Source organism: Mus musculus, chromosome 14, assembly GCF_000001635.26.
Source record: "Mus musculus strain C57BL/6J chromosome 14, GRCm38.p6 C57BL/6J".
Lineage (NCBI taxonomy): Eukaryota > Metazoa > Chordata > Mammalia > Rodentia > Muridae > Mus > Mus musculus.
This window is the reverse complement of record NC_000080.6, coordinates 20,062,503-20,088,271: the sequence shown is the minus strand read 5'-3', so window position 1 is coordinate 20,088,271 and position 25,769 is coordinate 20,062,503. Positions and strand designations below refer to the sequence as shown.

The following is a 25,769-nucleotide window of genomic DNA, read 5'->3' as shown; positions in this document are numbered from 1 at the left end:
TAACTATCCTCTCTCATTTTTTGATCCTGGAACAGCTAAATATCCACCATGCACCATGTACCCCTCCTCCCATCAGGGAAGTGATGTTGTCAGGGAAAGAATCCAAGTTGGATTGAAACAAATTGTTCTTAAGCCAAAGATTAAGATGCAAAAACAGAATTATAAAACACAAATGTCAATCTAGAAAAAGGCAGTGTTCCCTCTGAGCATTTCCACAATGCTCTAGTAGTAACTAGAATCCATGTAGGTTTTTATCCATAAAGACATGCACATAGATCATCTCTACCCATTTTTTGTCACCCCAATGTATGAAAAGATTCTATTTCTATTTTCACTCAAAGCACTTGTAAAATGTTGATGTTTCTTGACCTTTAGGGGAGGGTAAAGATGAGCTGCTAACTTATGTTTATTCATGTAGCACTAGAAAACTCTAGGTTGCTAAGTCTTATCATTTTATTCAAACTGTTCTAATCAGTGGGGTAGGGAAGATGGAGGCAGATTTTAGCATATTTCATAAAGCTAGCATAATCCTAAAATCCAATTCTTTCAAAGCAAAGTACATGAAAATTACAGGAATGGCTTATTAAGGAGACTAGAAAAAAATTTCCTCAAAAAACCACACTAAACCCAGCTTTGAATTTTATAAACTGACTGAGTTTATTCCAAGAATGAAGCAGATGGCTCAAGAGGAGCTGGTGAGAAGGCTCAGTGGCTCAGAGGACTTGTTGCTTTTGCAGAGGACCCAGGTTCACTCCCAAGTACTCACCCGGAATCACAACCGTCTGTAACTCAGGTTCCAGGTGAGCCGAAGGGTGAGCCGAGGGCCTCTTCTGTGGGCATCAGGAATGCAGACAAAATAGCCATACACTAAAATAAGCAAATCTATAAACAATTTTTGAAAAGATGACTTAACAACAGAAAGTCTGTTAACTGGAGTGATGAGAAAGAATCGGGAATGGGGTTAGGATCACAGAGGACTTCAAAGGTAATATCATTAATTGGGTGTATGCTGGTTAGTTTTTGTGGTGTAACCAATAACCACAAGCTTTCAATAGTGTGTGTATGTGTGTGTGTGTGTGTGTGTGTGTGTATGTGTGTGTATATATATATATATATATATATATATATATATATATATATATATATATATATGAATGATGTTCTTATACATTTTGGACAAGCGATTTTGGGTAGTGTTCACTAGTCAGCTCAGCTTGAAAGTGTAGGTCTATGGGTTGGCTGAGTAACCATGGCCCAGGTGTCTCTTGCTATTCCTTGACCAGATGACTAGGTATTGCAAGTTCTCCTCATGGCAATCTATAGAACTAAGAGGGTGCACTTGCTTATGAACAGAACACATTTTAAACCTTTGCTTGGATACCCTTGCCACTATCCCGTTTTGATAAAGCATCATTTATGGCTTGGATTTAAGCTTGAGAGAGAGAGAGAGAGAGAGAGGGAGAGAGAGAGAGAGAGAGAGAATATAGGAGCTGCAGAGATGGCTCAGCATTTAAGAGTACATATCACTTTTGTAGAGCATACACGTTCAGTTTCCAGCACATACAACAGGTAGCTTACGATGGCATATAACTTCAGCTCTGAGCTCTGAGGGATCTGGAGATTCTGGTCTCTGTAGACACACACACACACACACACACACACACACACACAGAAAACACACCCTGATCCAATAGCACACACATAGTTAAAAATAAAAATATGGGCTGGTGAGATGGCTCAGTGGGTAAGAGCGCCCGACTGCTCTTTCAAAGGTCTGGAGTTCAAATCCCAACAACCACATGGTGGCTCACAACCATCCGTAACAAGATCTGATGCCCTCTTCTGGTGTGTCTGAAGACAGCTACAGTGTACTTACATATAATACATAAATAAATCTTTTAAAAAAATAAAAATAAAAATATACCTAAAATCAAAAGATGGAGAAGTCCACAGAGTATAATGGTATGGCCCAGAGTGAGTATATAACTGTAGCCCACACTCAAAACATAACACAAGGCCATAGGGCACATGTGTATATTATTATTTATAATTACACATACACACATATGCATACTGAGATATATAATTTTGTATGTACAAAGTATAAAAAAATTAATTCAGCCTTTCTTGGCTTACTCCAAAGCATTAAGTTTTGTGGCAGATAACAGACATTTATATATTCTTTGTAGTTCATTCTGATAAAAGTAGACTCTCTTTCAACTTGAATGTGCCCTTTTGACACTGGATATAGGATTGCATTAAGTTTTTCTTTTTTTTGAAACTACATTTTTATCTTTTATTTAAAAGATAGTGACAAGAAAGATATCTGTAGAAGTTCTCTATGGGCACAAACATAAATATACTTATATACATATATACTATATATACATATATAATGTACATTATATACTGTATATAGTACATATACACAGTATATATACTATATTTATACACATATATACATATATGCACACATATATGTATTATAGTATACATAATTCACACACAATTTTTTTTAGGCTCAGGCTTTAAGAGACTATCACTTTCTCTGCTTAAATGGGTTTTTAATCTTGGAACTACTAGTATATTGGAAAGGTTTATGAGTGTTTGCCTATATGTATATACATGCACAATATGTATGCCTGGTGCCTGAGGTCAGAAAAGGATGCTGGATCCTCTACAAGTGGAATTATGGATGGTTATCTATGACCATGTAGGTGTTGGGAATCAAACCCAGGTCCTTTGGAAGAGCAACAAGTGTTATAAACCTCTGAGTCATCTCTCCAGCCCTCCAGGAAACAATTATTTACTCTCCCCCAGGGCTTATTTTTAAAGATTCATTTTTATTTTTAATTCTGTGTCTGTGTATATGCATGGGTACCTGAGGAGGCAAGAGGAGGGCACTGGATTTCCGGGAGCTGGGATTCCAGGTGGCTGTGAGCAGCCTGGTGTGGGTGCTGAGATTCAGGCTCCAGACCTCAACAAAAGCAGCACATTTGCTCTTAACCCCTGAGCCACCTCTTGAGCTCTCTATCCTGCAGTTTCATCTGAAGAGGAAATGAAGTTGGCTTGGCGGGATTTGTTCTTCATGATCCTTTCATCTTTTCTGGTATCTCATCTTTCAACCTCTTCCAAAAAGGACTTAAGTTTACAAAGTACCAAAACAAATTTATAAGAAGAAAGCACAGCAAATAGAAAATGGGTCAGCAAATCAAGACAGAAGATGTCAGCACTTGCCTGGAAAGTCCCGGTTTGCCTCAGCTGATCCTTTTCCCACCCTTCCCTACCCATTCTGTGATCCTTCACGGGCAACCTTGGCTCATCCTGTTATTCCAGCTCCAGGTGCTGGCAAGATGGCCTCTGAATCATCCCTATTGGTTCACTTAGTTCTGCCAGGCCTCCTCTCTTACCCTTCTGAAGGCACCGCATTTACCAGGGACACTGATCACCACAGGCCACAGATGGCCATGCATTATTTCTATGCGCCTTCCCTGTGTGCTCTAAGGTTTTAGTGTTGTCGGGTGACAAATGCAATGAACAAAAAGGATTTGCAGTCTCTAAGGGGAAACAGGCCTATGACTGATGAGAAAGAGATTTTCATAGCTTCTCAACATGACACTGCCATAGAAACTCCACTTTGGGAGTAGGAGAAATGGCTCAGCAGTTAAGAATGCTTCCCCAGCTACTGCCTGGAACTCCAGCTCCAGGGGACTCAACACCCTCTTCTGGTTTCCACAAGCAACTGCACTGACATACAGACCACACACACACACACACACACATTACACAAAAGAACAAACCAAAAAAAAAAAAAAAACCCAAAACCCAAAACAAAAAACCCAAAACAACAAAAAAATCTTTCCAATTAGAATGTAGAAAGCAAAGGTCTTTATTTCATTTGTGATCCCTGCCTCCTGCTCTCAATCCTTAATGTTTGGTGCCGAACTCAACACATAGCCCTAGACAAACATTTGTTAAATGAATATTTTCTAGCTTTTTGACTCGAACTCAGTAGTATCCAACAAGTATTTGAGACTCAATTCTGCAAGTGCTACTTAGCTAAATCCTTGGTACTTAGCTTGGAGCTTTAAAAATCTGTAAAACTGTAAGATCTAAAATTTTAATTTTTGGGTAAATACTAATTGCAAGAAAGGATAAGAACACCCAGAGTTCTAGAAATGTTCTTTACTGGATGGTAGTTACACACTATAGTTACGATTTATAGATTTTATATATTTTTAGTATGTTTTGGTCATATGCATTCTCCTCCTCTAACTCCTCCAACATTGACCCCTCTCGCACCTTGTCCTCTTTTTCACTTTTTAAGAAGTCCACAAATTCCCATTCATGGGTATGGAGCAATCCACCAGGATCTACCAGGGCTTACATGAAACTGACTCTCTACCCCGCCCGAAATCATCACCCATAAGTAGCTCCCCAGTTAGGAGTGGGGGCTTGCGAAGGTTGGGTCGTTTGGTTTTGTGCAGGCAAACACGCTGCTGGGAGTTCAAGAGTGGCCCTGTGATGGCCATAAGACAGTTTCAGTCTGGCTTCCTCCTATCCTTAGCTTTTAAAGTCTTTTGACAACCCCCCCCCCCAGGTTTGTGTATTTAAGTTTTTCCTCAGTAAGTTCGTTTGTTTTACATTTCTTGTCTAGTCAATGCATCTTTCTAGTGTAGCAAGCAAACTAAATGCTAAGAAAATGGAGGTGTGAACACCTTCAGCGAGACTGATAGACTGCAGTAAGAGTTAGAAGGTAGGACGCATCCTGCCTTTCTGACACGGGAAACTTCCCAGAGATCACAGGTCTCCTCCCGCGTCCCGAGACGCTTTTTCTGCGGTGCTGACCACTGGCTTCCCCGCATGCGTTCTTCCCTGAACCTGAGGTGAGGAGCAAACACGTCAGAACTGAGTTCTGCGGCCCGGGCAAGAGCCGGAACATCTGACGGTTCTCATACTTTAAACGCAACCTTTTAGCCGGAGGAGATGGGACACTCAGTTCACTCTCCTCTCGAGAACCGAGGACCGCTCCAGGTACAGGAGGGTCACCAGACGTCACAAAGCCTTGGAAAATTCCGACCCGGGCTCATGCAACGCGCAGGCGCAACAGAGGGCCACGTGCGCAGGCGCACGGCGGCCGAGGACAGGCCTGGACACACACCGGCGAGCGGGCGGCTGCGCACCATGGAACAGCGGTTAGCCGAGTTCCGGGAGGCCCGCAAACGGGCCAGTCTGGTAGCCCAGCCTTCCACGTCCAGTCAGAGCGTACAGACCTCGGGAGCGAAGGCGGAGCCAGCGGCGGCGACCCCAAAGACAGCCACGGGCTGGCTGACACGCTTCCTGAAACGGAAAGCCAACCCCGCCATCGCTCAGGCTCAGCCCAACCAGCCTCAGGTGAGGAGAGAGGCCTGCACCTTGAAGCTCCGCCTCCGCGCGGGGGCCACGCCCCTGCCTGCCCAAGCCACACCCAGGATATCTGGCTCTTCCTTGTCCTGTGCGCTCTCTCCTCGCCTGCCTCGTGGCTGGACACCGCATTTCCGCTCTGTGTATCAGCACATGATACGTGGCCTTGACGTTTTCCATCCCAGACAATCCTATGCAGCAACTAGTTGAAAACAAAGCGAAGCTCTAGGGAGCTTGAAGAAACATCTCTGCTCTCCAGTTGTTCACTGCGAGTTAATGACAGAGATTCGTGGCTTTGAGAAACTGATAAGTTATTTCTCCACTGGTGAAGTAAGCCAATTCAAGCCAGATTAGTATATATATAGGTTTATCGGGAAGCTGCTTTTGTGCCGATGAGTTCACTGGCCCTAGGAAGGAGGCCAGGGAAGTCGCCATGAGAAGGGAGACAGAGGGGAGGGAGAAGAGAAAGAGAGAAGGAAAAGGAAGAAGAGGAAGAGAGAAAACCAACCAAACAAAAAAAAGTCTGGGTTATATAGTAAAGAGCCTGTGGGCTGGAAAGTTCAGGGTTGGGGGTAGGGTATGCTAGGTAGGGACTGAGAGATGCTTGGAGAACCTGGAGGCCAGGTCTGCTTGGTGTGTAAAATATACACCTCAGCACCTTGTCCTGGGGTCTGAAACCACTGAGCTGCATCCACTGCTAGTGAGGGGGTAAAGGCCTTACTGGTTATGGCTCAGAGGTGGCAGTAATTAAGGCTGCACTTTATTCACACCTTGGGTAGAGGAAGCCAGTGTCTCGGGTAGCTTGTACTTTAGAAATGGGATTTGGACCAGGAAACAAAAAGAGGTTTGAGACTATGGCCATACTGTTCTGAATGCAGCTTGATTTCTGAAGCTAAGCAAGGTCTGGCCTGTGCAAAACGGGGTTTGACTATGGAAGTGTGGCCACTGTAACTGCCTAGAGTGATGTGCATGGGCTTATAGGCCCCTCTTGGACTAGAGAAGGGTATTCAAGTTCAACTGTGAGTGATCTAGGTAGAAATAATTTGGACAAGTATGATAGCCCATTCGAATCTCATTGTGGCTTCATATAGTTCCACACAGGAGTATCCTGGCAAAGGTACTTGCCTGTGAGGTTGGAATCCCTGGGTGGAAATATGAAACACTCCAAGGAGGAAATTTGTGTCCTGGTTTGGTTTTTGTTATTTTGATAAACACCATAACCAAAGCCATGTGGGGAGGAAGGGGCTTATTTTAGCTTACAGGCCATGGACTTGCCTACTGGCACTCTCATTTCTCAATTGAGATTCCCTCTTCCCAGAAGACTCTAGTTTGGGTCAAATTGACAAGAAATGAACCAGCACACTACGCTTTTCAGCAGTCACAGGGCCTTAGTTTCTTGTAACCATAACAAGAGCCAAATACATACATAGGGCTGGGTCTGTAAGAAGTCAAATGAGGAAAACAGAGAATAGACCCAGTCTGACCTCTACACAAAGCAGACTTTTATTGCTCTGAGAGGCTGGCACACCCAAACCCTGCTGATCAGTACCTGAGGGTACAGGAGAACGTGCCATGTAGGATCAGGGACTGGGAGAGCATGGCTTTGCCAGACCCAGAAACTGCTTTTCTGGGTAAACTGCTTTTTGAAATAAGTGTGGGGGATGAATCTGTTTGTTTAACCTCTGGGCAGCAGGTGAAAGATAAGTCAGTTTGCCTTTTTTGGTTTACCTCCAGAGTTCCAGTACATGTTAATGGGGGTGGACTGCTTTCTGGAGAATATGGGTGGCAGGCATTTTGGAGTCTTTGCCCTGTTTTATGGCCTTGTCTAGGGGTGGGGATTTCCTTAGTAAGGAAGGACTGTAATCCTAGCTCCTTAGGAGGCTATGGCAGGGGATTGTGAATTCAAGGCTCGACTTTGACCCTGTTTCAAAATTTAAAAGAAAGTTTTAAGAGCTGGAGTCGTAGATCAGGGCCAGAGTTGTTCTTTTGCATGTATGATGTACTGGGTTTGATCTCCAGCACCGCCAAAAAGGTAATGGGAACATGAACAAACAAGTGCAGGGGTATAAATCAGTGGCAAAGGACTTGACTAACATGTTCACTTCCCTAGGTTCCATCCTCAGGACTGCCTCCCAATAAGATGGCTGAGTAGTGGTGCATGCCTGTAATCATAGCACTTAGGAGTCTGAGGGAGGCAGGTTGTGAACTTGAAGCTGGACTGCTACATAAGGAAGAAACCATGTTGAAAACAAAGACCCCACTCTACCCCCAAATCACGTTATACCAGAATGGCTAATCTTGCTCACATTAAAATCATTTAAGTTGATCTATTACATGAGGGGGTCCCTGCTCCCTGCAGGTTTCAAGGAACCACAAAGAGGTGAGAATGAAAACTTGATTCAGATTGATTTCATTGACCTGGAGCAGACTTCAGAGAGTCTGATGCCAGGCCATATAGTATGGGCATGCATATTTAAACACAATAGAATTTGAAAAAGGATTTCTAAGAGGTAAGTCTAGATGTACAATAAAGCTTCAGGTGCCACTACATAGAAGTTCCTTTGCAAAGTACATGTGACCTTGAAGATGGGCTCTCTAGCTTAATGGCCTAACATCTGGTGTGGCCTCTGATCAAGTAGCATAGAGGTCAGCAGACTATAAAGTACATGTGATATCTCCTCTAAGAATGGGAGCTAAAGATAAAGGTCTAGGGAGGGAGAGTCTGGAAGAATCATTCTGGGGTTTGGGTGAGGTCTGTCTCTATAGATAGCAGAAGATCACCAGGTCATTAACAAATTCCAGTCTCAAATTTCCTCCACTGAGGAGACACCCCTGCGTGTTTAACATTCCTGGTTTCCCAATGCCTCCTGTCCCCCAAACTACACAGTATCTAGTTTAAGGAATTTTCTTTTCATTAGGAAGAGGATATGGTTGCTCAGTTTGACTCTATAGTTCTCTCTGCAGTATTCAGGTTTCCCACTTGCAGACACTCTGCCATCCATTTCCTTCAGTACTGTTTGTATAACTCGGTTGTCTTTGGATAACGATTGATTAGGCATCAGCAAACAGAGGCTTGAGAACACAGCCTCCCTCTTGTCTTCCCCTTCTCTCCCCTGCTCCAGTTAAAAACCTACTATGTCTAACCACATAAAGTGCTTTTGATTGTATGTCTCATTTCCAAAGGAATATGAAGTCTCTGAGTTGAGTCCAGAGAAGCTCAAACTCAAGTTTCCTTTATAAAATCCCAGAGATTAATGAGAGGAAATGCTGGGGTGAGACTGCACTAACTATTCTGCCTTTCTAAAGAAACTTGGCTTTAGGTTTATTTTCACTGACTATTATCCTTCCTGGGGTTGCCCTGGTATAAAAATTCTTCTTTTATTTTTTGGTATTCTTTGGAGATATTATTCATCTCCCTCTGCCCAAAGTTTTCTTAGAGGAAACTAGTCTGGCAAATGATGATATTCTGTCACATTGTGGTTAAAAGGTTTATAACTGTTTAATCCTATGGGAACTTGCTCCCTCTTTCTGACTCTATTCTAGGCAAGCCTCTAGTACTTTCAGCCCTAGGGCTTCGTTCTCCATCCTGGTCTACAACTCTGGATCTCTCAACCTTGGCTCAAAGGGCCCTACCGCTCAAATGTTTTTCTTTGAGGACCTGAGTTCAATCCGAAACACCGACATTAAAAAGCCAAACTTGGTGAATCATAATCTGCTCTGAGGAGGCAGAGATAGGAGGATTCCTTGAGTTCCATGGAGAGCCAGTCTATCCTAATTGGTGATATCCAGGTTCAGTGAGAGACCCTGTATCCAAAATAAATGTGGGAAGCAACTGAAATAACACCTGATATCAATCTTTCCTGTGTGCTCACATGTACACACACAGTCTTTCATATTGCTTTCTATTATATGTCTGTCTCTGCATCTTGTCTCTTTCTCCTTCTGGTCAGGGTCCTCAGGTAGGAAGCAGCTTGCTACTGGAGGCATGAAAATGTGTTCTCTGAGCCATGGCTATGAGCAACATACAACCATAAATGCTTCTGCACATGGCTATTGTTGAAAAGGCAAACTGAATCAATACTAGATACAATTCTCAGTCAGAGGAATTTCCATATATGCCCCCATGTTTGTCCCCTCTGACAGTTTGTTTACCATAACTCTTCCCATCTCCCAACCCTTTGCCCTACTGTCCCCCCCAAGGCACTGAGTTAAATAAAAAGGGAAGGAAATCTTTAGGCTCTTGTTCTTAAAGACACAAGTCATGACCTTTCTTGGACAGTACAATCAACATAAGATCCTGTTCCCCTTAAAAGTGGTTGAAGAATAATTTGGAATGTAAGAGGACTTTTCCAGGCAGGCAAAGCTGACTTTGTTTCCATTGCACCCATGTACCAGGCTACAGTATATAATCCATTTCTTGCTCTGTGTCAAAAAGAGACTCTTAACAACTTGGGAAATAGAGGCTTGAGAGATGGCTCAGTGGTTAACACTGAATGCTCTTCCAGAGGACCCAGTACCCACATGGTAGCTCACAATTGTCTGTGACTTCAAGATCTGACACTCTCACCCAGACATGTAGGCAAAACACCAGTGCACATAAAAAGAAACAAAGGAACAAGCAAAAACATTAAAAAAAAAAAACTTAGAAAATAATGGAGATCAGGCAAAGCTCCTATAGTCACCTATACACCAAAGGATTCCCTTAGCATCTGGCACTGTCTTCCCATGTAAGAACGCTGGATTTTAACATGCAGGCAATGGGATTTTATTGAAGATGTGTGTGTTGCAAGGTGATGGCAATTTAGAGAACTCATTGAGCAGTCAGTCGTACACAGGCTGGCTTGGAGACTAGAGAGAGATAGGAGGCAAGGGGTCTAGTTAGAAGATGCATCCCAGGCCTGGGGATGATCAGTGAAGACCAGGATAGGGTGGGCAATGGCATATCACTGATTTTTTTTTTCTCTGTAAGTGTGTGGAAGGGATTTTTGTTTCTGTTTTGGGTATGGTCTCCATTTTAGGACTGCGTTACCTCGGATGTTTCAGTCCATCTCATCAAATCAGCAAACGTGTGTTGCCCACGGCTGTGTGGGAGACAAGTGCTGCCGCTGCTGCATTATCAGCCCCTGCGTAGGTTCTGCTGGGGTACACATTAGGTGTGGCTAACAGTCCAGTAATCTCGGCTTAGGCTCCCCCGTTCTTACTTCTGTTTGTTTCTGTGTTTTAGGAAGCAGGCCAGCAGCTCCCTGAGAGCACAGCAGTCCCTCTGCCTTCCTCCTGCCGCCAGTCTTTCCTGACTAACATCACCTTCTTGAAGGTTCTCCTCTGGTTGGTCCTGCTGGGACTGTTTGTGGAACTGGAATTTGGTCTGGCTTATTTTGTCCTGTCCATGTTCTATTGGATGTATGTAGGGACTCGGGGTCCCGAGGAGAAGAAAGAAGGGGAGAAGAGCGCCTACTCTGTGTTCAACCCGGGCTGTGAAGCCATCCAGGGCACGCTGACTGCTGAGCAGCTGGAGCAAGAGTTACAGCTCAGACCCCCTCAGGGAAGTAGGACCAGCCCCAGCTGTTCCTCCTATCCTTGAACGTGGACTTTAGAGGACAAAGGACAGCTTGCAGGGTGGTCATGTCCTCCACTTTCCCCCTGACCTGCTGCAGTTTCATCTTTGAACTCCACTTTGATTTAGGTGAATTTCTCTAAAGGACACTCAGGGTGGGGCTGGTGCTGTATATAAAAGCCATAAAAGAAGGAGGCTGGTTTGTCTCATTATTGGAGTGGTGATGCTGGCATGCTAGAGATACACTGTGAGGTTCTTTGGTTTACTGAGTGATTTGGTGGAGGAGTAGGCACATTGGGGCTCCTTTTAAATATTTTAATATTTACATAGCTAAGTTCCAGGCCAGGGAAACTGGTCTGCCCCCACCTTAAATGTGTGAATGTTTTGTCCAAATGTATATAGATATACCATGTGTGTGCCTGGAACCCTCAGAGCGCCAAAGAGAGCATCAGATCCTCTGGAACTGAGTTATGGATGGTTGTAAGCCACCATGTGCATGCTGGGAACTGAACCTCAGTCTTCTGCGAGAGCAACAAATGCTCTCAACCACTGAGCCATCTCTCTAACCTTCAAAAAAATATTTTCAGAATTATTTTCTCAAAAGGTTTAGGTTGTAAGGTTTAGAAATTTTTGTTTGTTTTTGTCTTGTTTCTCCTCTTTTCCATCATCAGTGCTATTGAAATATAAAATGTCTTTAAGATTCTATAAGCAGGTCCCCATATACTACCTGTGACCATCTTTCATTTTCCCCTTAACCCTGTCCCTACTTAGGCAGGAAACCTAAGAGAAGAGAAAAAGTTTCAATAGGACAAAGTCAATAGTGGAGATAAAAAATACTTTATTTGTATGACTGTCTACATATGTATGTGTGTACCATGTGCCTGAGGATGTCAGATCGCCTGGAATTGGAGTTCTGTATGGTGGTGGGTTCTGGTAACCAGCTCATCTGCAAGAGCAGCCTGCTCTTAACTGCTGAGCCATCTTCCCAGCCCTGGAAGAAATTTGATAAGAGGTTATTTATGATTGGTACATCAAGAGAAATTCTTGAGTATGTGCAGAGGGAAGGGCTAGGAGACGGGATTCTAGTTTTACTGCTTGGGTTTTGTCTCTTTCTTTTAGGTATTTTTAAAAAAGATTTATTTATTATATGTAAGTACACTGTAGCTGTCTCAGACACACCAGAAGAGGGCATCAGATCTCATTACCGATGGTTGTGAGCCACCATGTGGTTGCTGGGATTTGAACTCAGGACCTTCAAGAAGAGCAATCGGTGCTCTTAACCGCTGAGGCATCTCACCAGCCCCCTTTTAGGTATTTTTGAGAGGGTCTCCTGTAGCTCAGACTGGTCTTAGACTCATTTTGTGGTTCTGGTTTATATATTGGGGACCAAACCTGGGATGTTTTATGCTTTGGGTGAGCACTCTGCCAATGGAGTTACTTTCCCGGCCCTTGCTTTTCATGTTTCAATTGCCGTAGAACCCTGTATGTTTCTGTCTGTGGGCTCTAGTTAGCAGTTGTATAGGTAGCAGCTGTTGGGCCTGGCTTGGGTGTTATTTCGTCTTCCAGTACAGCAGTGGAGTTTAGTTTCATTGGAATTGGGCCACACATACTTTTTCTGTGAGTCATTCTGATGAATAAAAAGATTAATTTTGTTCAAACTTAAGGTTTGAAAAAACTTACTGATTCCTTCAGTGGTTTTTCACTTTCGGAGTTAAGCTCTAATTCTTACTTTATGAAGGTAACTTTGTGTGTGCGTGCGTGCGCATGTGTGTAAATGCATATGTATGTACTGGTGTCCACAGAGGCGAGTCAGAGTTATAGGCTGTTGTCAGCCACCCAATGAGGATGCTGAGAACAGAACTTGGATCCTCTCCTAACTACTGAGCCATCGACCCAGCTCCTGAAGGTAACATTAATATCTGTGAAATATTAAACGATAGATAGAGGTCTATTGTTAATTCTTTTGTTTTCCCTTATTACATTCTACTTATGAAACAGATTCTTGGTTTTCATCTAAATTCACCTGCTTTTTTGGACTGTTATTACCCTCCTAGGTACTTGGATATGACAGGAAATGTGCAGGCCTCTTGCCAGTCATGACCCTATTCATTCTTGCTCACCTCTTCCCACAGGGTATGTGTACTGGCTTTGTATTCTAGGAAGAGTGAGATGTGAGCCAGTTACGTGCCTGCAGGGAGGAGAAGCAAGGACTGTGTATTTGCTATTCTTGTCAGAGCAGTAAGCTTTATTTTATTTTGATAGTCTTGATTTTCTGAGTTTAGACCTGTTGACCTCAGAATTTTCACTTCCCCCAGTTCTAAATATACTGCCACTAAGGGCAATTCAGTGATCAGAGAAAGAGACACAGTCATTGTAGTAGTTGCATGTGGGAGTGTTATTTCTGACACCTTCAGCATCTTACAGGCACATTGTTTTTGCTCTTTGTCACAGTAATTGGCCTTGTCTGACCATTGGCAGGGCCACATTTATTCCTAAATAAAAATGGCTTGTTTCTGTTGACCTCAAAGAAGAATTCAGTTACAAGGCTCAGGAACTTCTTTAAGAATTAGTTACCTGGGAGAACTTTTTTTTTTAATTGGATATTTTCTTTATTTACATTTCAAATGTTATCCCCTTTCCTGGTTCCCCCCTCCCAGGAACCCCCTATCCCATCCCCCCCCCCCAGTTCCTCCACTTACCCACCCACTCCCACCTCCTTGCCCTCGATTCCCCTATACTGGGGCATCTATCGAGCCTTCATAGGACCAAGGACCTCTCCTCCCATTAATGCATGACAAGGCTATATTACATATGCAGCTGGAGCCACGTGTACTCCTTTGTAGGTGGTTTAGTCCTTGGGAGCTCTAGGGGGTCTGGTTGGTTGGTATGGTTCTTTCTATGGGGTTGCAAACCCCTTCAACTCCTTCATTCCTTTCTCTAGCTCCTTTACTAGGGATGCCGTGCTCAGTCCAATGTTGGCTGCGAGCATCCACCTCAGTATTTGTAAGGCTTTGACAGGTCCTCTCAGGAGACAGCTATATCAGGCTCCTGTCATCATGCACTTCTTGGCATCTACATTAGTGTCTGGGTTTGATAACTGTATATGGGATGAATCCCCAGGTGGAACAGTCTCTGGGTGGCCTTTCCTTTAGTCTCTGCTCTACACTTTATCTCCATGTTTGCTCCTGTGAGTATTTTGTTCTCCTAAGAAGCACCCACACTTTGGTCTTCCTTCTTATTGAGCTTCATGTGCTCTGTGAATTGAATCCTGGTTATTTGGAGCTTTTGGGCTAGTATCCACTTATCAGTGAGTGCATACCATGTGTGTTCTTTTGCAATTGGGTTACCTCACTCAGGATAATATTTTCTAATTCTATCCATTTGCCTAAGAATTTCATGAATTCATTGTTTTTAATAGCTGAATAGTACTCCATTGTGTAAATGTACCACATTTTCTGTATCCATTCCTCTTTTGAGGGACATCTAAGTTCTTTCCAGCTTCTGGCTATTATAAATAAGGCTGTTATGAACATAGTGGAGAATGTGTCCTTATTACATATTAGAACATTTTCTGGGTATATGCCCAGGAATGGTATAGCTGGGTCCTCAGGTAGTACTATGTCCAATTTTCTGAAGAACTGACAAACTGACTTCCAGAGTGGTTGTACCAGCTTGGAATCTCACTAGCAATGGAGGAGTGTTCCTTTTTTTCTCCACATCCTTGCCAGTATCTGCTGTCACCTGAGTTTTTGATCTTAGCCATTCTGACTGCTATGAGGTGGAATCTCAGGGTTGTTTTGATTTGCATTTCCCTGATGACTAAGAATGTTGAACATTTCTTTAGGTGCTTCTCAACCATTCGATATTCTCCAGTTGAAAATTCTTTGTTTAGCTCTGTACCCCATTTTTAAATAGGGTTATTTGATTCTCTGAAGTCTAACTTCTTGATTTCTTTGTATATATTGGACATTAGCCCTTTGTCTTATGTAGGGTTGATAATGACCTTTTCCCAATCTGTTGATCCATTGCTGAGAGTGGGGTGTGGAAGTCTCCCACTATTATTGTGTGGGGTATGATGTGTGCTTTGAGCTTTAGTAAAGTTTCTTTTATGAGTATGGATGCCCTTGCATTTGGAGCATAGATATTTAGAATTGAGTTTGTCTTGGTAGATTTTTCCTTTGACCAGCTGAAGTGTCCTCCTTTATCCTTTTTGATAAACTTTTGGTTGAAAGTCAATTTTATTCGATATTAGAATGGCTACTCCAGCTTGTTTCTTGGGACCATTTGCTTGGAAAATTGTTTTTCAAACTTTACTCTGAAGTAGTGTCTGTCTTTGTCATTGAGGTGCACTTCCTGTATGCGGCAAAGTTCTGGGTCCTGTTAACATATACAGTCTGTTAGTCTATGTCTTTCTATTGGGGGATTGAGTCCATCAATGTTAAGAGATATTAAGGAAACGTGATTGTTACTTCCTGTTATTTTTGTTGTTAGAGGTAGAATTATGTTTCTGTGGCTATCTTCTTTTGGGCTTGTTGAAAGATTATTTTCTTGCTTTTTCTAGGATGTAGTTTCCTTCATTGTGTTGATGTTTTCCATCTATTATCCTTGGTAGGGCTGGATTTGTGGATCTACTGGCCAGGATCTACTGGCTTTTATAGTCTCTGGTGAGGAGTCTGGTCTAATTCTGGTAGGTCTGCCATTATATATTACTTGACCTTTTTCCCTTACTGCTTTTAATATTCTTTCTTTGTTTAATGCATTTTGTGTTTTGATTATTATATGACTGGAGGAATTTCTTTTCTGGTCCAGTCTATTTGGAGTTCTGTAGGCTTCTTGTAAGTTCATGGGCATCTCTTTCTTTAGGTTAGGGAAGTTTCCTTCTATAATTTTGTTGCAGATATTGACTGGCCCTTTAAGTTGGGAATCTTCACTCTCTTCTCTACCGATTATCCTTAGGTTTGGTCTTCTCGTTGTGTCCTGGATTTCCTAGATGTTTTGGGTTAGGCGCTTTTTGCTTTTTGCATTTCTTTGACTGTGTTGTGTCAATGTTTCTATGGTATCGTCTGCCCCTGAGATTCTCTCTTCTATCTCTTGTATTCTGTTGATGATGCTTGCATCTATGACTCCTGATCTCTCTCCTAGGGTTTCTAACTCCAGGATTATGTCCCTTTGTGATTTCTTTATTGTTTCTCTTTCCATTTTTAAATTTTGGATAGTTTTGTTCATTTCCTTTGCCTGTTTGATTTTGTTTTTCTGTAATTCTTTTAGGGATTTTTGTGTTTCCTTTTTAAGGGCTTCTACTTATTTACCTGTGTTCTTCTGTATTTCTTTAAGGGAGCTAAAGTTCTTAAAGTCCTCTATCACCATCATGAGAAGTGATTTTAGATCTGAATCTTGCTTTTCTGGTGTGATGGTGTATCCAGGATTGCTATGGTGGGAGAATTGGGTTCTGATGATGCCAGGTAACCTTGGTTTCTGTTGCTTATGTTCTTACACTTGCCTACAGCCATAGGATTATCTCTAATGCTATCTGCCCTCTCTAAATCTGACCAGAACCTGTCCTTCCTATGATCCTGGTTGTGTCAGAATTTCTCAGAGTCCAGCTGTCTCTGTGATCCTGTGATTCCAGGATTCTATGATCCTGAGATCCTGGGTGTGTCAGAGTTTCTGGGAGTCAAGCTGCCTCTGAGACCCTGAGATCCTGGTGTGACCATGCTCCTGAGATCCTGTGATCCTGTGATTCTGTGATCTTGGGCATGATAGAGTACCTGGGAGTGGAGCTTCCTCTAGGTGTTGTGGAACTGGCTGTGGAGTTTGCCCCCAAGGTAAATAGGTGCAGACTGGAAGGAACCCAAGCCACCGGGTCAGGTGGGGTTCCTGTGTCCCTGGATCCCACTGGTCCCAGTTACTCTCAGTGGTGTTAGAACAGATGTGTCCTCCTCACCTCGATCCTATCTACCTGGGAGAACTTAGCCACTCTACCTTCCACAAAGGTTCATTCCTTCTTACTCCAATCTCAAGGCTCCTGAGAGCCCCTGGCGATTATCCTGCAAGCTGGTGGGCCATTGAGTTCTCTCTCCTCCCTCTCTCAGGCTAAATCATGGGAATGGTACCCCAGGAGCAAAGTTACCTTCAACCAGTGCCAGCCCTTTCTGAATGCTTCAAGTTGGGGGTTTTTTTACCAATGGTGATTTTACACTGCTAGGAGTATGCATTGAGCATGGAGGCTCTCCCCTTTCATCTTCTGGTTGATTTGATAGATTAGGCAATTGGGTCTGCTACAGAAATTTACACATTTGGGAGAACTAGCCATCCTCCTTTGGGCAGAAGCAAGCAAAATGAGAGGAATGTGTAAAATTCCTGACACTCCAGTAACTATTTGAAGGTTCTCTGGTTTTGACATGGAAAGAGGCCTCTTCATATCAGGAGTGGAGAAGAGTCATATACTAGACACAGGGCTGGAGCAGAATTCCATGGAGCATGTTGCCACCAAGGGGCAGCATGGAGCTGCTGCAGCCTGCCCTATATCCCTTCACCTCACACTTGATATTTATATTAAGAGAAAACCCTCTGGACTGCTTCTTGGGACCACTTTTGCTGTTCTGTTTTGTTTTTCACTTCAAGATTCATAGAATAAAGGCCTCCTCACTGGCCCTGGAAAAGACTCTGAAAGCCCTCAGCAGTGATTTATTATATACATATTTTAAGATAAAGTAGCCCCTTCCTAGGGTTAGCAGGCAGTCTTGTAGGTCTCTGTCCACTTCTGAGCTTCAAGAGGGTTGGGGCACAATGGCTAGGAACTTAAATTGCTAACAAAAATTGGTCGCCAAATTAAAGAAGGTAAAAATTTGAACTCAAGTTTTTGATTTCTGTTGTGCTTTTTTGAAACAGCATTTAGGCTGAAGATTTAGACCTCGTTCTCAAAAAGCTGAGTGCACAGAGAACCAGGTCATAGGGGACAGGTATTTTGGGGGAGGTGTCTCAGAGACAGAAATCAATCTCTGTCTCTGTCTCTGTCTCTCTCTCTCTTTGTGTGCGTGTGTGTGAATTTCTGACATGTACACATGGATGCCAGTGTACATGAATGTATATGCTTGTGGAAGGAAGCCAAAGGTTCATATGGGGTGTTGACCTCATATTTCTTGAAACAAAGTCTCTTATTGAACTTGGAGCTCATTAATTAAGCTGACCAGCCAGCCAGCTCTGGGAATTCACTGACTTAGCCTCCCTAGCTCTGGAGTTACAAACACAAGCAGCCTTTTATGTGGTGCTGAGGTCTGAACTCAGGTCCTCACCTTTGTATAGCAAGCACTTTACCACCGAGACATTTTTCCAAGCCACCAGATCACTTTCAATTGTGAATTTGATATATTACCCGACTCTCAAATCCACAGGAAAGAAATCTCAAATACACATGTAACTACAATGCTGTCCTAAGACTTTAGGATTTTGGCCTAGGAAAGCAATTGAAGTCGGACTTAATGAGCCATCCTAGTAGGAGCATGGAAGGCAGCAGTGCTGAGGGTGTTGGAATTGTGGAGGCCCAGCTCATTATGTTTCAGAGGGGAAATAGAATAATAGCATGTTGTCTAGAGACCATTTTGTTGAAGTATGTGGCTGTCTTTATTATTATTTTAATTATTATTATGTTTTTCAAGATAGAGTTCTCTGTGTAGTCCTGGCTGTTTTGGAACTCACTCTGTAGACCAGGCTAGCCTCAAAGATTTCAAACTAGGCTAGTATCGACTGTTGTGTGCTTATCAGTAGCCAGTCTTATGCAGATCTATAAAGAACAGGAGAAAGCTGAGCAAGGAAGAGTACAAAATATATGATTGAGGGGAAGAGGAGCCCCAGAAACATTTAGGTGAGAGCCTGGTTCTAAGTGGACAAAGGGCAAGACCCCGCCTGCTAAGCTCCCTTCTTGTGAAAAGGGATTAAAGAAGTTTGAGGCTGGGCGTGGAGGCACACAGTTTTATTCCCAGCACTTGAGAGGCAGAGGCAGCCTGGTCTACAGAGTGAGTTCCAGAATAGACAAGCTTAGGAAGTGAAGAAAAACCATTGAAAACAGAAAGCTGATTGAATGAGGGGCAGCTTCAGCCACTTGGCTCTGACTTTGGAGTCAAGGATAGAAAAGTTAAGGAAAGCTGCTGAGGCCAGACATGTGTCAAGGGTGTTCCTGCATGGAACTGTGAAGGGGGAGCCTTGGAGACCCCAAGACATTGGAGATGGCAGAGTTGTGGGGTACCTGCCAAGGAGCGCTAATAACAGGGTGGGACAAGCCCAAGAGAGAGGTGTGCTGCAGTCAACAAAGCTGAAAGGACTTGGAGATTTGAAGAGTGCTTTGACATCAGACACGAAGACACAGAGTTTGGAGTGTGCCCTGCTGGTTTTAGGTCTTTCTGGTCCATTCTTTCCTTACTGTGCTCCCGTTTCTTCCTTTTAGAATGGTAATTTATATTCTGTACCATTGTATGTTTGAAGTATGTGGTCTGCTTTTCTATTTTGATTTTGTAGGGGATTAAAGTTAGGAGATTGCCGTGAGTCTCAGACGAGGCTTTGGACTTTGGACTTGCAGACAGTGTTGAGACCTTCCTAGACTATGGAGACTTGTTGGACTGAACGCACATTTGCACTATGATGTGGCTACAAGCCTGTAGGGGCCAGGGAGTGGAATGTGGTGGTTTGAATGCCTCCCATAGACACATAGATGTGAATGCTTGGTCTCCAGGGGGTGGCGCTATTGTGAGGTGGGTCTTGCTGGGGGAAGTATGTCACTGGGGGTGGGTTTTGAGGTTTTCAAATGCTTAAGCCAGCCCAGTAACTCTCTCTTCCTGTTGCTGGCAGATCTAGATGTAGAACTTTTCAAATCCAGCACCATGTCTATGTGCAGGCTGCCATGTTTCCCACCATGATGATAATGGATTGAACCTCTGAACTGTAAACAAACCCTGTGGGGCGGTGGGCTGTGCACAGACAGCCTGGTCTCAAGTTGAGCAAAGGTCTGGAACCCCGGCGACCCTATGGGTGGTGACTTTTATCTGCATGGGATGGCATGTGTTCGGCCACGCCTCCTGGGTCCTTGACTCCTGTCTTGTAGCTTCAGCCTCCCCCCACCCCACCCCCACCCCCGCAGAGAGAGGTACGTGGCCATCACAGGAATAGCACCAAGCCCTCCCACAAGCAAATAAGGTTTCCCCAAAGCTCTCAGACCAAACCAATGAGAAATACCTGCTGTCAGACCCTTACCCATCTCAAAACTGTATATAAGAATCCTATACAGAAGGATTAGGGGTGGGAGAACTACTCTGTCGTCCAAGACTTTTGTCCTAAGAGCTGTAACACTTGAGATCTACTCTCCTGAAGCGCCGCCTGAGGCCCTGCCGCACTCCTCACTGGCTAGTCGGCTTCTCATCAGCCCAGCCTGACCCGACTCAGTGCAGGGTAGCATGGAATTACTGCATGGCGGAGACGGAGGCCCGGAAGCGGGGAAGCAATTACCCCTCCCTGACCGCATTCGCTTCCTCGCACCAGGCCTGGCCAGAGATTTCCACAGAAATCTCTGGTACTCAGGCCCACAAAACCCCAGAAGAAATGCTTTCCTTTATAAGAGTTGCCACGATCATGGCAGCTCCTCACAGCAGTAGAACACTACGACAGCTGTGTTTCTGTGTGAGAGAGAAAATGTGCTGTGGTGAGGGCGACCCACCTTTATCTCATCAGCTTTAAGAGTGGACAAAGCAGCAGAAGATGCTGCTCAGAGGCACTAAATTCTTATGTCCACAAGGTGGCACCCCATACCTGGTATGCACATTTTCACTTCCTAAGGCCAAATATATGAAGACCTTTTGCCAGAAGAGGTCGCAGAAACACCTCCCTTCCTTTCCCTACCTGTTGAGTGGGAACTGCCTTTATACGCTGTGTTAAGAATGGAGGAAGGTGATATTTCAAGCCCTCTCACTACTGTGAATTAGAAGATGGAATGGGGCCCTAGCATATCAGTGTTATACTGAAGGCTTTAGTTAGGGCACAGGGTTAGAAAAAGAAGAGGTAAATCATTTTTATCTGCAGATGGTATGATAGCATGTATTTTTATGTTTTAACTTTTTATTGCAGTGTGTGTACACATGCATGCTTGCGTGCACATGTGCATTGATGCAAACACATGCAAATGCCATTCTGTCTTCTCAAAATGTGCTGTCACCTGCGCACAGAAATCTGTACTTTCCCGCAGTGTCCCTGGTGGTTCTGGCCTCGAGTGTGCACTTATCCATTCTGTCTCTACATGGCTGCTTCAAGTTGACAGTGTTACAGGTAACATGGGGCTTGGCACTTTATTTTTGTGTCTAATTACAAATTCTATTTTTATATCAAAGAAAGCATTTCGTCAAGCTTATGGTTTCTGAGGGATACAGTTCACAGTGTCAGAGTAAAGGCCTGGCATGAGGAAAGGCACAATGATCACTGTGATCAGCAAGTAGATCACTTATATGCAGCCTCAACCTTAACCATAACTCTAACCCTGTGTCTAACCCAATTCTAATCGTAGCTATAACTGAATCTAGACTATCCCTATCCCTAATGCTAATCCTAAAACTAACACTAATGCTAATCCTACACCCAAACCTACCCTATACCTAATATAACCAATAGTCTAAACCCAAGCCTAAGCCTAAACTTAGGTCTAACCCTAACCTGAACCTAGATTAGTCCTATTCCAATGCTAAACCTAGACCTAATCTTAAATGTAGTCTATTCCATAACTATAGGCCTATCCTTTCTCCATCTTTAAGTCTACTTAGCCTTAACATTGGCACAAATGCCAGATATAACCCTAACCTGAAAGTAACCCTAACCTAACACCATTCTTAAACAATACATATTCTTCTCTTCATATAAGTGCTAACTATAAAATTAACACAGAACAAGACCAAATAGCAAACCATAGAAACCTGATACAAACAACCCTAGAAATACCCATAAAACTATTGCAACCAAAGCTGTAACACTAGCAATATCTATAATGATACCTGACCCTAAATTTAAACATATCACTACATTTATCAATACTAAAATCCTTAGCTTTATTTATGAGCATAACCAAAGAACTCTATCCATAGGTCTCACCCAAACAATATCTAACTCTAAACTTGTTCCAAGGCTTGAGAAAAATGCTAACACCAATCCTAAATCTAAATCTTGCAACGAAATGATGGTTTAAGGTTTAAACATTAAACCAAACTTTCCAAGGTCTGGCTCATCTTGAACATGAACTCAAAGAATAAACTTAAATAATACAAACCCTAGACTTAACTTTAACCCTGGGAATCCCAGCCTTAAAGCCACCCCAATAACTAACACTAAGACAAGCCCTAATGGTAACCTTAACCCTAGCACTAACCCTAGCTCTGACCCTAACCATAGTCATAGCACTACCCCTAGCACTAACTCTAATCCTAAGCCTAGCAAAAGCTAACCATTGTTCTAATTATAATACCAACAACTCTGACACTAAACTGCAACCTACCCATAACCACAGCCTGGCCCTATTCCTAAAACAAGGCCTAACCCTGTCTTGAACTGCTGCAGAACAATATCTAGACTCATAACTCTATTCCCTGAATAACATAACCATAGCCTAATTCTAACTAGAGACCAACACGGACTCTAAACTTAGCCCTAACAAAAACCCTAACACCACTTTAAAACCCAATCCTAACCCTAATCCAACCATAACCTCCCCTCTAGAACTAAACATAGTCTGAGTCTAACCCTAACCTTAGAACCCTACCCCTTGTCCCACCTCTCACCCTAGTCCCAGCAGCAACACTAACTGTAGGCTGAACTAACTGTAGACATTAATTCTAGCCTAATGCTAAACTTAGTATCAACCCTAACACCACTCTAGAGCAAAATTAAATGCTAACCCTAGTCCTATTCTAAAGCTGACTCTAGGCCCCGACCCTAAACATATTACCAGTTGTAACCTATTCCAAAGGAAGACATTAGCCCGAGGCCTAAAGTTAACCTTAGCCATAACCCAAAACAATTCACTGAATTTTAACTAACCCAAAATAAAACACTAACTCAAAACCTAGTGTTAAGCCTAGATTATAGTCCTAACCTTAGCACCAATGCTACCCTTATTGTTAAAACAAACAGCCCAAATGCTAATCTGAGCAATAAGCCTAGACTGCCTTACCCATAACCACAGTGTTAAAGCTAATCCTAACCCAGATATTAACCCTAACCCTAACCCTAACCCTAACCCTAACCCTAATCCTACCCCTATCCCTACCCCACCCCTACCCCTAGCCCTAATCCTAGCCCTAGCCCTACCTCTAGCCCTTCCCCTACCCCTACCCCTAGCCCTAACCCTAACCCTAATCCTATCCCAAGCCCTACCCCTAACACTAGCCCTGACCCTAACTGTAGCCCCAACCCTAGCCCTAACTCAAACCTTAACCATAACACTAACCTAATCTTACCCTTAACTTAACCCTAGCCCTAACCCTAGGCTTAACCCCAGTCCTAGCCCTAACCCCTCCCTAGTCCTAACTCTAACCTTAGCTGACCCTAGCCTTAGCTCTAACCCTATCTCTAATCCTAACCCTGTCCCTAATCCTAGCCCTAGCCCTAACCCCAGCCCTAGCGCCATAACCATAACCTTTCAACCTTAAGGGCAGGATATGATGCTGAGAACAGACCCACACTAGAGAAGTTCTGACTGGACAGGGATTGTTGCCAGATGGTGTCTTTGCTAATTTCTTTTCTTTAAAAAATATATTTCATTTCATTATTTTGCATGTATGGGTGTTTTGCCTTCATTTATGTCTGTGTATTACATTTGTGCAATGACCCTGGAAGAAAGAAGGGACTGTTGAATCCCCTGGAGCTATAGATGGTTTTGAGCTGCATGTGGGTGCTCAAACCTGGGTCCTCTGGAAGAGCAGTCATTGCTCCTAACCACTGAGGCATCTCCCTACCTCCTATACTAATGTCTTTTAAAATGGAATTTATTTGCCTCAGTTAACCCTTTGGTAGAAAAGAGATCAGTATATTTCATATAAAATTTCCACAATTTCTTCCTCTTTGATAATATACTTTTTCTTTGATTTTTCTTAACTTTGACTGACTTTCTGGTTCCAAGGTATGTATTAATAACATATTGTGATAAGATGTCAAAATTTTGCCAGTTACTGCTGATTTTTATTTCTTCTTTTTTAGAAAATAGTCCATTTTTTATTAGTCCTTTGAGAGTTTTATATAACATGGTTTGGTCATATTCAGCCCTTACAAACTCTTTTAATATTCAACCCCCTTCTCACCTTTGTGTTCTTAAAAAAGTCCTTCAAGAACAATTTGTGCTGCCCCAATAGTCTTCAATGGGTGGTCTTCCACTGGAGCGTGATTGATTACCAGGGACCACACTTAGGGAACCCCCCCAAAAAACCAAACAGACAACTCCCTCCTTCATCAGGCATCTAACAGTGCTGATAGCTCCCTGGTTACCTAGTTATTAGGTAATACCATGATGGGATTGTGCACCCATCTCTCCTCACCATGCTGGTATTTGTTCTATCTTGGGTTTGCTATTGCAACTGCTGTGAGTTAATGTGCACAAATGCTCTGCTGTGTCCAGATGATGTTTCCCGAAGTCAGCCTTCACCTCTGGATGTTATCCTCTGTATACATCGACTGGCACAGGAAAGGACTTTCTGAACAGCTTGCAATTAGCACAGGCATTAAGACCAACTATTAATAAACAGGATTTCATAAAACACTGAATAAAGAGGCAGTCTATAGATTTAGGAAAAATATTAAACAAACTGCATTAGGTTTGGATTTGGCTTAAATGTGGGTTTGGGGTAAAAGTTCTGGTCCATGCTTGGGATGAAGTTGGGATTGGAGTTCAGGTTGAGGTTGCTGTTGGGTTGGGATTAAATTAAGGTTGGTATTTGGGATAGTTTTAGTTTGGGGTTGTGGTTAGGGTTAGAATTTTGGTTGGGCTTGGAGTTGTAGTTGGGTTTTGGATTGGAATTGGGTCAGGTTAAGAATTGATGTGGAGGTTGGATTTGGGATCATTAATGGTATCAGGTTCAGAAAAAGTGTTTGAGTTAGGATTGGAGATGGGGTAGGAGTTGGGTTTTTGGTTGGAAGTGGATAATAGTTGGAGTTGGAGTTGGTTATGGAATTGAAGTAGGGTGGTGGTTTGGATTTGGTTTGGTGCTTGCATAGGGGTTAGGTTAGGATAGGAGTTGGATTGCCTTTAGGGTAAGTATTAGGGTTTAGTGTTGGGTTTGGTATTGGGATTAAATATGGCTTTGGGGTTGAGTTAAGTACAATTAATGTCAAGGCTGGAGTTTGGGTTGGATCTGGGAATATGATTGGGGAAGTGGTTTGTGTTGGGTTTGGTGTTGAGTGTAGAGCTGGGCTTTAGTTGGGGATTTGGGATAGGATTGGGGCTGGGGTTGACTTTGGGGGTTGGGAAAAGGTTGGGTTTGAGCTTGGGGTTGTGTTAGGACCAATATTGGGGCCCAGATCACAATTGGAATTAGTGTGGGAAAGGGGGTTGGGTTTGGGGTGAGCTTTGGTATTATTGTTGGCCAAGGGCTTTGGGTTGGTTCTGGGGTTGGGTTTGGTGTTGTATTCCAGGTTGAGTTTGGAGTTTGGATTGGGCTAGACTCAGGTTGAGGATGGGGATGAGATTGGGTTTCAGGTGTGGGTTAGTGTTGGAGTTGAGATTGGAATTGGCATTGTTGTTGAGGTTGAGTTTGGGTATTTGGTTTATATTAGTTATATTATAGAGTTCTCC

At 43.2% G+C, this 25,769-nt stretch overlaps 1 protein-coding gene across 2 annotated transcripts; it reads left to right on the top strand.

The window, feature by feature from the left end:
* Nucleotides 1-5,099: 5,099 nt before the first annotated feature.
* Saysd1 (SAYSVFN motif domain containing 1) lies at nucleotides 5,100-12,636 on the top strand. 2 transcript variants are annotated; one of them, NM_026209.1, is made up of 2 exons: nucleotides 5,100-5,394; nucleotides 10,628-12,636. In NM_026209.1, the coding sequence occupies exons 1-2, from the start codon at nucleotides 5,185-5,187 to the stop codon at nucleotides 10,982-10,984; spliced, it is 567 nt and encodes a 188-aa protein (NP_080485.1). In that variant the 5' UTR covers nucleotides 5,100-5,184; the 3' UTR covers nucleotides 10,985-12,636. The 2 variants fall into 2 exon arrangements, with proteins under 2 accessions (NP_080485.1, XP_017171655.1); XM_017316166.2 differs by having other exon boundaries at nucleotides 5,121-5,733; nucleotides 10,628-11,169.
* The last annotated feature ends 13,133 nt before the right edge of the window (nucleotides 12,637-25,769 follow it).

Excerpts from the sequence above, each read along its gene's own strand:
- Saysd1 (NM_026209.1), top strand. The coding sequence starts at position 5,185 with ATGGAACAGCGGTTAGCCGAGTTCCGGGAGGCCCGCAAACGGGCCAGT. Across the intron at positions 5,395-10,627 it reads CTCAGCCCAACCAGCCTCAG|GAAGCAGGCCAGCAGCTCCC; the intron begins GTGAGGAGAGAG and ends TCTGTGTTTTAG.